Source organism: Phaethon aethereus (assembly GCF_964289735.1).
Source record: "Phaethon aethereus genome assembly, chromosome: 7".
In the NCBI taxonomy this organism is placed as follows: domain Eukaryota; kingdom Metazoa; phylum Chordata; class Aves; order Phaethontiformes; family Phaethontidae; genus Phaethon; species Phaethon aethereus.
In genome coordinates this window covers 20,237,599-20,248,567 of record NC_138583.1, presented here as the reverse complement: position 1 = coordinate 20,248,567, position 10,969 = coordinate 20,237,599, and the positions used below count along the sequence as shown (strand labels likewise).

At 51.8% G+C, this 10,969-nt stretch overlaps 1 protein-coding gene across 1 annotated transcript; it reads left to right on the top strand.

Moving 5' to 3' along the window:
* Nucleotides 1–4,637: 4,637 nt before the first annotated feature.
* On the top strand, nt 4,638–10,969 carry WNT8B (Wnt family member 8B; the record flags this gene model as incomplete). Its single annotated transcript, XM_082001965.1, has 5 exons — nt 4,638–4,811; nt 6,102–6,240; nt 7,651–7,776; nt 9,843–9,985; nt 10,412–10,969. 5 exons carry the CDS (start codon nt 4,638–4,640, stop codon nt 10,967–10,969), a joined length of 1,140 nt encoding a protein of 379 aa, XP_081858091.1.

Here is a 10,969-nt window from a genome sequence, read left to right as displayed (position 1 = left end):
AGAATACATTAAAGGATTTTTAAAAAGCAACATTTTAAAGAAGAAGTTCAAAGGGAAGAAATTTCAGAGCACAAAGTAGGGTTAAATACAGAAATCCCAGGTATTTTCAATGGAAGTTGGATATCTAAATTCCCTGCCTGCCTTTCAGAAGTTTTCATGTAAGAGAAAAGTTTATAGATCAAGATAGTCCTGCTTCTCTCCACGTGTTGCTCATAGGTCATGATTTCCTGAGAGAAAGGAAAATTGCAAACTTTATTCAAAATGATTATACTACAGACCCTGTCCCTTAACCCTTGGGGAGAAAAAAGCAAGGTTCATGGGAACCATGCAATAATCCTGCTTGCGATTTTTGCTGGTCTTCTTTATCTGATCCAACAGCTTAAAACGCAACAAGCTTCTTTTTTCCTGTGATTTAATCATGAGAGTTGGGAGCAGGGGGCAATATAGATCAACAACATTTTTCTTTTATATATATATATGTGGCCACTTCCTTTCTCTGAGTGTGGATTAGATTCTGCCATGTCAGCTAGGTTGAACGGTCAGCGTATTTCTAGATGAGCAATATGTCAGGGTTGCATTTAGGAACTAAAAAACAAATAAATATAACAAAATATATGAGATAATATGAATACCTCATATGATATATGAGATAAATGAAGAAAAAAAACCCCACGTGAAGCTCCAAATGTTAATGAGTTGCCTCCTGGTCTCCTGTCCTGTGGGAATAATATAACAACCTCTAATGCAGCAGCTTGTTTCTAAATGTTTTTTTGCACTGTGGGCTTGCCTTTAGTTTCCAGTGTCATTGGTTTCCTAATAACTTGGGAGAGTTTGTACTGGAGAACGAAACTCAGATCCAAAGTGACATTGTATCCATTTTCTGCATTTACAATAATGGCAGCAGAGATGTAAATACAGCTTTATAATTTTCTAAAGACCTGAACCAGCAGCACAGTAGCATGAGTGGGCGATAAGGTATCAAGCAAATACTTCAACGGGAGATTTGATAAGGCTCTTGGGGCGTATTAAACTGAGGAGCAGGGTGCTGTTATTGGTTAAAGTTGTAACTGAGCAGAAATTATCAGAGGCTTATTAGTATTTGATACGTGTAAAATATAATGGGACAGCTGCTTGGCAGGGTTATTTGCTTTTGGGATCAATAAAACTGTGATAGAGAACTCCTCCTCCTGATACTCATTAGTTTTGAGATAATTTCTTAATATTGGATGCAATGAAAATCACTTGCCCTAGATTTGCTTTTTACCTGGATGTGTGGAGTTGCAGCGGGGGAAGCAGCGTGCCCTGCCCAGGGCCCTGCATGGGCTGGGGAGGGGGCTGAAGGACTCGGCGGGTCTCCTCTCTCTACCTGCTGAGGTCTGTCTCCACTCTGCTTCAGTCTGTGTAACGCTGTCCTGGAATTCAAAGGTGGAGGGAAAGGGGTTTAGATAGCTAGAAACCCTGTTAGCTTTCTCGGAGAAGAGAAATAATTGCAAGTGTTTCCTTTCATATCTCTGATTTCAAAAAGTTTTAAACCAGTGTGATGATACCAAAGTCGTTGGAATTGGGCTGGTTTACACCCCTTGTGGATGCAGCTAGCTAGTTAGTTTAGGATTACATTCTGCTTTCCTTACAGTAATATGGAAAATTAGCAGAAATAAATAAGTGAATAAAAATCACACTACCTAGACAAAAATGAAGCAAGATTTATTTTCGCAGTGATTCCTATTTGCAGCACAGAGATGACTCTAGTGGCATCGTCAATATTGCACTACATCCGTGGGACAAGCGGCTTCATTACTCTCTGCCCTTGCTGGAGACTGTATCCAGAGCAGAGATGCATTTTTCTTAGCTAGGTCATACGAGCAAAGACAAAGCACACAGATTTTGTTGCTGCTATTATCTTTCCTTCCCTCTCAGCATAAATAAGAAAAATTTCAGCTAGCCTCCAGCCATATGACAGTTCCATCTCCCCTTCTCCTGAATCCACTCGCAGCTGCAAGAGTTAAATGTGGGGGGTCAAGCGTACCAGTCTAAACGAATCCTTAACTTGTCTAAGTCCTACAAACCCACCCAGCAGCGTGCCTGCCTGTTGGCCAGAGCACTAGGGGGAAATGCCTTCTGTCTCTCCGACTTAATAAAAATGTTTAGAATATCCTGCTGGGAAATTGCTACTGTACCATTTGCTCAGCTGCAGACGGTGAATTGGCATATCCTGAACTTGGCCTTTTTGTGAACCTTGAGGTTTACCCCAGGAGGAACGGATCCTATGCTTCAATGCAGTTATGTCAATTGACACCTCCTAACAGGCTGGTTTGCTCTAAACCCTGAATTTGTGCGTTACTGTCCTCCTCCTAAAGCCACCCTTGCAACTGCGCAGATGTTCCTAATCCAAGATGAGGCCAGCAAGGATTTGAAGCAAATCCTTCTTGCACACTGTGAATTTGGCTTTTCCTGCTGAGGTGGGAAGCAATGCAGACGGGATGTATCTCTTGTTTTGATCACAAAAGCAAGAGGACCTGCAATTCTCTACGTCTTGCCTACACAGGGACATTTTACCCGAGTTTTCTCACAGCTGCTACCAGGGGCTCAGATTCACACTGATGCCATCCCGAGTGTGGTCCCCATAGCAAAGCACTTAGGGGCAAGGCAAAGGACAGGAGGGAAACCAGATGGAAAAATTACTCGTTCATGCTGCTACCCAGTTGCATTAGGATGGGGACCCACAGAGCTTACACAGTCTGAAAAGCCCCAGGTTCATGGCCCTGTGTGATTCAGGTCACCCGATGCTCTAATCACTCAGCTACAGATGCTGTCTCTCCAAGTCCCAGGAAATATTTAATTAGCTGTACAATGCAGAAGCGGCTCCCAAAGGAAAATTCCTCTGCAAAACAGCCATCGACTTCGTGCTAAAGTACCCACGGGGGCTGGAGCACAGCCGGGTCTGAATCCCAGGCCTGGAACAAAGGGAGAGGATCTCCTGCTCTCGCAGTGCCCTGGCACAGCCCTCTCCCTCCCGTTTTCACCCAGGGAAATCTTTCCCAAAGCAAGCTTCATCAGTATGGACACATTTCCACACAAAAAAAAAAAAAAAAAAAAAAGTTAGACTTACCAGAGTGAAACTTTGCAAACTAGTTCTCTCAACTCCTTCTAAACTGTGAGTAATAGCAAAGACCAGGTTTCTTGTGATTTTGACCAAGCTAAAATAACAAGACTTCCTTTCCGTGGTGTACCCTGGAGAGGGTCTCCGTGCAGGCAGCTCTAGCAGGGGTGAAACAGGCTCGCTGGCCACAGCAGCGGTTTTCCCAGAGCAGGGAAAGACCCTCTCCAAACCTCTCGTGTCTGGGCACCAGCCCTGCCACCCTGTCCATCCCCATGTCCGTGGCAGGGCTGCAGCACGGCTACACTTTGTTCCCCCGGCTTGGGACCGCAGTGCCTGCTTCTGCCTGCGCTCGAGCCCACCCTGGGATGCCCCCGCACCCTCCGTGCTGGATTGGTAGCACAACAGGACAGAGCCTTTCTCTCCCTTACCGGGGATACCTGTGGCTCCAGACAGCATCGCTAAACACACAGGGAGGAAAAAACATACTCTAAGCCACACTTTTCTCCCCCGCATCCAGCCACGGTCCGCCCAGCCACTGGGATTTTCAGGGAATGGAGAGGAGCTAGAGGCACAGTGCGGTTAAGGGTGTGGGTTAAGGCTCTGCGGGGGCTAGCTGAAAAGGAGGGACATCCTCCACTAGGTGATATCCAGCATTTGAAGAAGAACATAATCTCAAGAAGAAGGAGAAGAGCCCAGATTCTCCTGGTGCACGCTTTAGCTTTTTCCCACTCACTCACTCACTGCAAGGTCTCGGTCCACTCATGCCACCTCTCTGGCCTCAGTTTCCTCCCCTGGGGATAGCAGCACTCACCCATCTCTCTGGCAGGGGAGATGCTCCAGAGACTCACCAGAAATAGTGATGAGGGTTGTTTTGCAAACTTGGAGAGACTGGAATGAGGTATTTGTAGGAGAGAGCTCCCTTTTCTTGCTTCATTTATGTCTAGGGATATTTGGGATAGGCTCTTGGGCCTTTTTAAAGCTTCAGTCCTTTCTCCTGTGAAGGAGATCATCCCATCACACCTTCAGTGGGAACACCAGAAAGTTTAATTTTGGCTAGGACCCACCCCACCCATACCCCAACTCCTCGCCCCGCACAGTGCCCAGCAGCATGGAGAGGACAAGCGCGTTTGTGCTCAGCCATCATCACAACGTGACCAAGAGGAGAACATGAGCATTCTCCAGCAGAGCTGGTACCATAGGAAAAAAGGGACCGTGATCTGGGGGGATGCTGCTGGGACACACTCTATGAAGGAGCAGTGGTGTGACCTCCTCCTTCCCTTGGTCCCACAGGGAGGGTGGTCCAGCTGCTGGGCCTGGGGCAACACTACCCCGAGTTCAGCTGAGCAGCAGTTTGATAAGGTAAAGAGGAAGGCTGAGAGAACAGAAAAGCACTAAAAAAACCACCAAATGGGAGGATTGGTATGAAGAGCAGCTGTGTGGAAGAAAGCAAAAGGAGGGAGCATGAGGGGGCTGCAGCCTGGTACAGCCTGGTTGGGGGGGAAGGAGAAGGCACCATCCTGGCTTGCAGCAAGGGGAGATGGGGGGAGAGACCAAAGGTGCCTGCAGCCAGGAGACAGACAGGCTGCAGGGGGCAAGAGGGGAGCCCTGGGATGCCAGGCATTCCCCAGGCCCCTCCGCCACCACCCCCTCCCTGCTGACACCGTCTCTGTCTTCCAGGTCAGTGAATAATTTCCTGATGACGGGCCCCAAGGTAAGAGAAATCCCTTTGATCTCTGTCCCTGATTCCACTAAACCCAGGGAGGGAGGGGCTCCTCCCGCCCGCTACCTCTCTATCCAGCCTGGGCCAGAGCTCCCCTCACCCCCAGGTTTCCAGCAACAAGGCAGAGGAGGGCCAGGAATGACCTGCTATAAGCTGCAGCTCCTTGGGCTGTTTCAGCCCTGAACAAGCTTGGCCTGGGGTCCTTTTAAGCTTCTTGGGGCCAGATTTTAGAGATGTGTCTATTGGCATCAGCTGAGGCTCTCACCTGCTATCCATTGCTTCCTGACGATCAGGTTAGCATCAGGATCCACATTCATCAAGCTGGAAATGTATTTTCTGTAGGCTCTGCAAAACATACTTCCCCAAAGAGCACAACTGGCATTACCAGGACCTTGTCCAGTATTTTTGACCCCCCACCTCCTGGCACCCCTCTTTCAGATTTTTTTTTTTCCTAGCCAGGACCAGTTGTAAAATTCACCTGATTTTTGTTCTGCCTATTCCCCAGGAACACCTCCAAGCCCATCTAGCTCCTTCTACTGCTCTCAATGCTATGGTGGAGCCGCCTTGCCCCAAAGCTCTGGCGGCCCCCCCGGGCTGCGGTGAAGGAGGTGGCAGGCTGAGGCACCTGCTGGCCTGGAGCTCCCTGGTCTCTCAGGAGAAGGCTCTGCCTCCTCTCATTCTGGAGAGATAAGGGGTTCCCCATTGCAGGGTCTGGCTGACGCACCTCCTAACATGGCTAACAGCCAACAGCTCAGCCTCCTCCCCGTGGGAGGCTCAGGCTCTGACCCAGCACAGAAAAAATTCCATTTTCTGCTGCTGGTGGCAAGCTCCACTCCCCAGGGGAGCCAAGCCGGAGAGACCTCCTCAGCTCTGTACATCTTGTCTCTGTAAGATGGCATGCAAGCTATTTTCATCCGAATGCCAGCCTCCTGAGGAGCCTGGGGCCATGTTCCTTCTGGTGTTTTGCACTGTGCTGCTCCATCCATCTAGATCCCACGGCAGCAGGACCCACGCTACGCAGCGCAGGGCAGGAAAGCTACACCTGCATCAGCTCCGCTGCGGTGTAGGAAGCGGCTTTGCACTGCCTGCGATGGAAATCAGAGCTGCTGCGTGACTCCCCGGGGCCCTGGGAGTAGCCTGGGGACATTCCCAGCCTGGTGGCCACGGGGCCGTCCCTACATGCTGGCCAACGCGTCCTGCCTCAGTTTTGCAAGTTAACGCTGGGAGGGCTGAAGCGGGGCACACGCTGGCCCCGCTCCTGACCCGCTGCTCTGCTCCTAGGCCTATCTCATCTACTCCGGCAGCGTGGCGGCCGGGGCGCAGAGTGGCATCGAGGAGTGCAAGTTCCAGTTCGCCTGGGACCGCTGGAACTGCCCCGAGAGGGCACTGCAGCTCTCCAGCCACGGCGGGCTGCGCAGCGGTAAGGAAACCATTGCATACCGCTACTGGGAACCCCTTGCTGCAGGTTAGAGCCCGTGGGCCCCTCCTCTCTTCCCAAGTGCCTCCTTTTCTTCCCCATCCCCACCTGGGATGTGCCTCTCCCAGGAATGTTCCAGAGGGATCTTTCCAAGAGGTCCCTTCACCCATCAGGTCCCAGACACATGCTGGGATCTAGCTTCAAGACAAGGCAGCCTCACAATACCAGCATCACCTCCAGACCCTGCAAGCCCCAGCTCGTGCAGGACAGGAGCGTCCCACCAACCCTCACACAACTGGCTCCCCACAAGGATGCACCACCATGGCCTGCAGCATGGCCTGCTGGACACGCCATGCCTTGGTGGTGTCCCTTTCCAGGGTGTCCCAGGGAGGCTGAGATCTAGCATGGGATGGTGGGGTGGAAAGCAGAGGGATGTGGCTAAAGGGAGCAAGAAAGAGTTCATCAGTGGCTGTGCTCTGGCCAAGAGGCAGGAGAAAAGTTTGCCCAGAGCTTCCAGATGTCAGGGTCACCTTGGGCAGAAATCCAGCATCCATCACCTGTGCCACTGCAGGGCATGGGGCTGTGGTCATAGTCACTGTATCCCATTCCTTACCTGTTTGCAGGTGCCAGGAAATGTTTCAGTGCATACCTGGTCCTCTAGACCCAAGTGTGATGCTGGGCTGAGCCCATACCTGTCCTGTACAGGCAGGACCTGGGTATGCAGGAGAGCCTCAGGCCCGTGGTGGGACTGGCGGTAGACAAAGGACCAGGGCCCCAGGCAGAGGTGGACAGAGGTTTCAAAGGGGGGCCTTGAGGAGGCAATTGCAGCCCGAAGTAACACTCTGGGACTGGGAGCAGGTCCCTGAACCATTCCCGTCAAGTTTATCTGCTCGGATCTAGACCTTGCTGGTATAAAATGAAAGCCAAAGGCTCAGTGAAGTCAGGTGGTGATCACCACACCAATCCTGGTGGGTAGGCATGGTCACTGCTCTGAGCCCTGGATGGTGTCCATCAGAAGGTATGGCTTGAGGGGACTGTGGGGAAGGAGCTCTTTGATCCTTGGAGAGAGCCCCTTCCCCTCTGGGGTCTATTAGTGAGACGTGGGGGACATTTAGGGGACTGTGCTGTATCCCCACTGCTGATCTCCCACAAGGACAGCCAAGCATTAAACTCATCCACACCCTTGGAAATGGCATGAGTCAGTCTGGATCAAATTCGGGAGCTTCTGTCTTTGTGCAGTTCAAGCCAAAACTAAGTTAATCTGACATGTAGGGCCTCATCTCCACTCCACAAAGCCTTGCCCATGGCAAATCTCTTCCTACGCAGTCTCCTGTGTGGCAGGAGTCGTTTCTAACACTGGTCTCGCCGTGAAATCCTTAGCGCATCTGCTCTCCTTGTATTCCCACTTGACAGCAAACCGAGAAACTGCTTTTGTCCATGCCATCAGCTCTGCGGGCGTCATGTACACGCTGACCCGGAACTGCAGCCTGGGGGATTTCGACAACTGTGGCTGTGACGACTCCCGCAACGGACAGCTGGGTAAGGAGGGATGAGCTGCCGTCCCTCTCTCGCGTCCCAGGCAGCAGGAGACAGCTTTTCTCCTCTCCTCTGCTGAGGCCTGCAGAAACAACTCCTCCTCCTGGTCCCCGCACCTGGAAATAATGCCCAGAGAAGAGCTTTGCCTGGCTCAAACCAAAGTAGCTCTCTGGAAGGTAATGGGCCACCTCCAATTTACACCAGCTGAGGCCGTCCCAAAAATGGACGTTTTCCATTACTTTCTAAATGAGCAGGAAAGTAGAAGGGGGTTGCGATTTCCCTGGTTCAAATCAAGAACAACTCTGTTTAAGCTGCCGGAGGGAATGACTGTATCGTACAGGCAGAGGAGAGCATCTGAGCCCGTGCATCCAAATGGCAGGTCTGGTTAGAGCAGCGCTCATCAGGGACCTTGGGGCTCCCAGGGTCTGCAGGACCAGGGTGGCCCCAGGGAAGAACTACCAGGAGGGAAAGCTGGGTGGCATTCATAGACCCCTCCAGCGTTTGTCAGCAGGGCAGACCCACCAGAGCACAACCAGGAGAACCGCTGTGGCAGCAGACAGCCTTCACCCCGCTCCTGTCGCAGCAGTACCCAGGCCCGCAGCCGCTAAGCACCCCGAGGTGGGGAGCCCCAGGCTGCACCGCTCTAGCTCTCCACTCGGTTTTCACAGAAAACATTGACATTTCAGTCTTTTGTTTTGAATGGAAAGAGGTCAAATTTCAAATTATCAGAACATTTTAAAAGCCATTCCCTGCCCAGCCGTGCTGGGTGGTCGATGTCAATTTATGACAAACTCCTCTGGAGCGTCCAGTATTTAGTAATTTGCTTTATGGGCTAATAGGCTTTAAAACAGCCACTGCTGCTTAGGTGCCTGAGGCATGGGATAGCCTATCTCTAGCAGAGCAAGACTTTTGGGCAATGACACACCAAATTTTATCTTCTCTGGAAAATTGAGTTAGTCATGCTACACTTCTTTTCCCCAAAACATATCTGTTTTTCATGAAAAATTTCCATTATGAACTTCAAACCTTGGAAGGCAAAGGGCACTTTTGGGCTTGTCCAAAACAGTGTGATTCAATTCTAAATGTCATTGTGCTGAATCCAAGTTGGTGAAAGGTTTCCATTCTCCCTTTGGTCCCAGCTCCTGATTTGGACTTCATCATCCGCTGCAATTACCCACCTCCCATGAGACACCCCTGGGAGAGAGGACCACGATGCTCTGGGGAAGCCCAGGCAAGGGCTGGGCCTTTCAAGAGTGGCACGAGGCCATTAAACCACAACTCCCAAGATGTATCGCCAAGGCACGTTAGGGTCAGAATGTTCCAGATTTCAAATCTTCATAAAGAATTTGGCATTTTTCTCTAGGAGGAAAAGCAGCAAACTGCATGATGTGTTTCCAGCCAGCCCAGCTAAGCTATTTAGCTCCCACGCAGTTAGGAATAGTACCCTCCACATCTTGCTGCACAGTTTCCCAGTTCTATGCTGACTCCCTCATTTCTTTATGATAACTGGAAAATCAGACCCTTCTGAGATGCCAAATGTCATCCCAGGATTCTGGGTGTACCAAAAAGGCATCCTCCTCGATACCTGTGTGCCAGGCATGTGTTGTTTCCTGTCAGAGGAACCTGTTCCCTCTGACCAGGATGCCTCCACCAGCTTGCTAATCCACGTTAGCAAGGTGCTGTGCCTGCGAGGCAGACTGAACCAGCTCAAGTCAGGGTTTGAGGGAAGGTGATTGAAGACCCAAAGCCTCATCTATATGCTTGCTAATGCGTAATAATTAACAGCTTCTGAACCCTGCTCTATAGGAAAGCCTGGAAATCCCTGGGTTTGTCGCACAGGACATACCCCTTCGCTGCCTGCATGAGCCACTTACTGGCCAGGCCTCAGTAGAAAAGGCATGAGCCCAAGGGGAGGGAGTTGGGGAGTATCACGAGGCGAAAGGCTGGATTTGCCCCACAGCCTCCATTCCCTCCCGTCACTTATGAGACCCTTTCTTGTCCCCAGAGCCACAAGCCAGGCAGGCGAGGGGCTAGTTCCCTGACAACACACATCTCCTCTCCTTTCCTAGGGGGGCAAGGCTGGCTGTGGGGAGGCTGCAGCGACAACGTGGGCTTTGGGGAAGCCATCTCCAAGCAGTTTGTGGATGCCCTGGAGACGGGACAAGATGCCAGAGCTGCTATGAACCTGCATAACAATGAGGCAGGTAGAAAGGTGAGCTACGCTCTCCCTCCAGACCTAACAGCGCACACCAGGTTGGCTCTGGCCGTTCACTGTGGGGAGTCACAACTTGCTGTGGCTAAAAGCACGTGTCCAGAAGAAACACTACCTTGCCGAGGAGAAGGGGATGGCAGCAGTACTGATGTGATGGGTGGTGTTTGTTATAAGGTAGCAAACCTTCCGTGATTACACTGTTAATGGTTTCCTGCTGTCCTCTTCCTCCCAGTTCAAGTCTGGGAGTACTGTGGAGAAGCAAATCTGCGAGCTTTAAGCAAACAACCCCTGGGCAGGACTACTGCATGGGCGGGGGTTGATGGCAAACCCCTCCGCAGGCCTGGAGCCATGTTCCTCCATGCGCTGCAGCACAGAAATGACCCCTCTGGGCTTTTTCCTGAACCCCTCTCTCTCCTCACCCTGTAGGCTGTGAAAGGGACCATGAAGAGGACTTGCAAATGCCACGGCGTGTCGGGGAGCTGCACCACCCAGACCTGCTGGCTGCAGCTGCCTGAGTTCCGGGAGGTGGGCACTTACCTCAAGGAGAGGTACCACAAAGCCCTGAAGGTAGACTTGCTGCAGGGGGCAGGGAACAGCGCTGCCAGCCGGGGTGCCATCGCCGAGACCTTCAGCTCCATCTCCAAGAAAGAGCTGGTCCATTTAGAAGACTCTCCTGACTACTGCCTGGAGAACAAGACGCTGGGGCTGCTGGGCACAGAGGGCAGGGAGTGCTTGAAGCGGGGCAAGGCGCTCAGCAAGTGGGAGAAGCGGAGCTGCCGGCGGCTGTGTGGGGACTGCGGGCTGGCGGTCGAGGAGAGGCGAGCAGAGATGGTGTCTAGCTGCAACTGCAAGTTCCACTGGTGCTGCGCCGTGCGGTGCGAGCAGTGCCGCAAAAGGGTCACCAAGTACTTCTGCGTCCGCAAGGAGAAGCGGGAGCGGAGCGGGGGTGGTGGGGCCAGCCGCAAGCTCAAGAAAAAGCTCTAA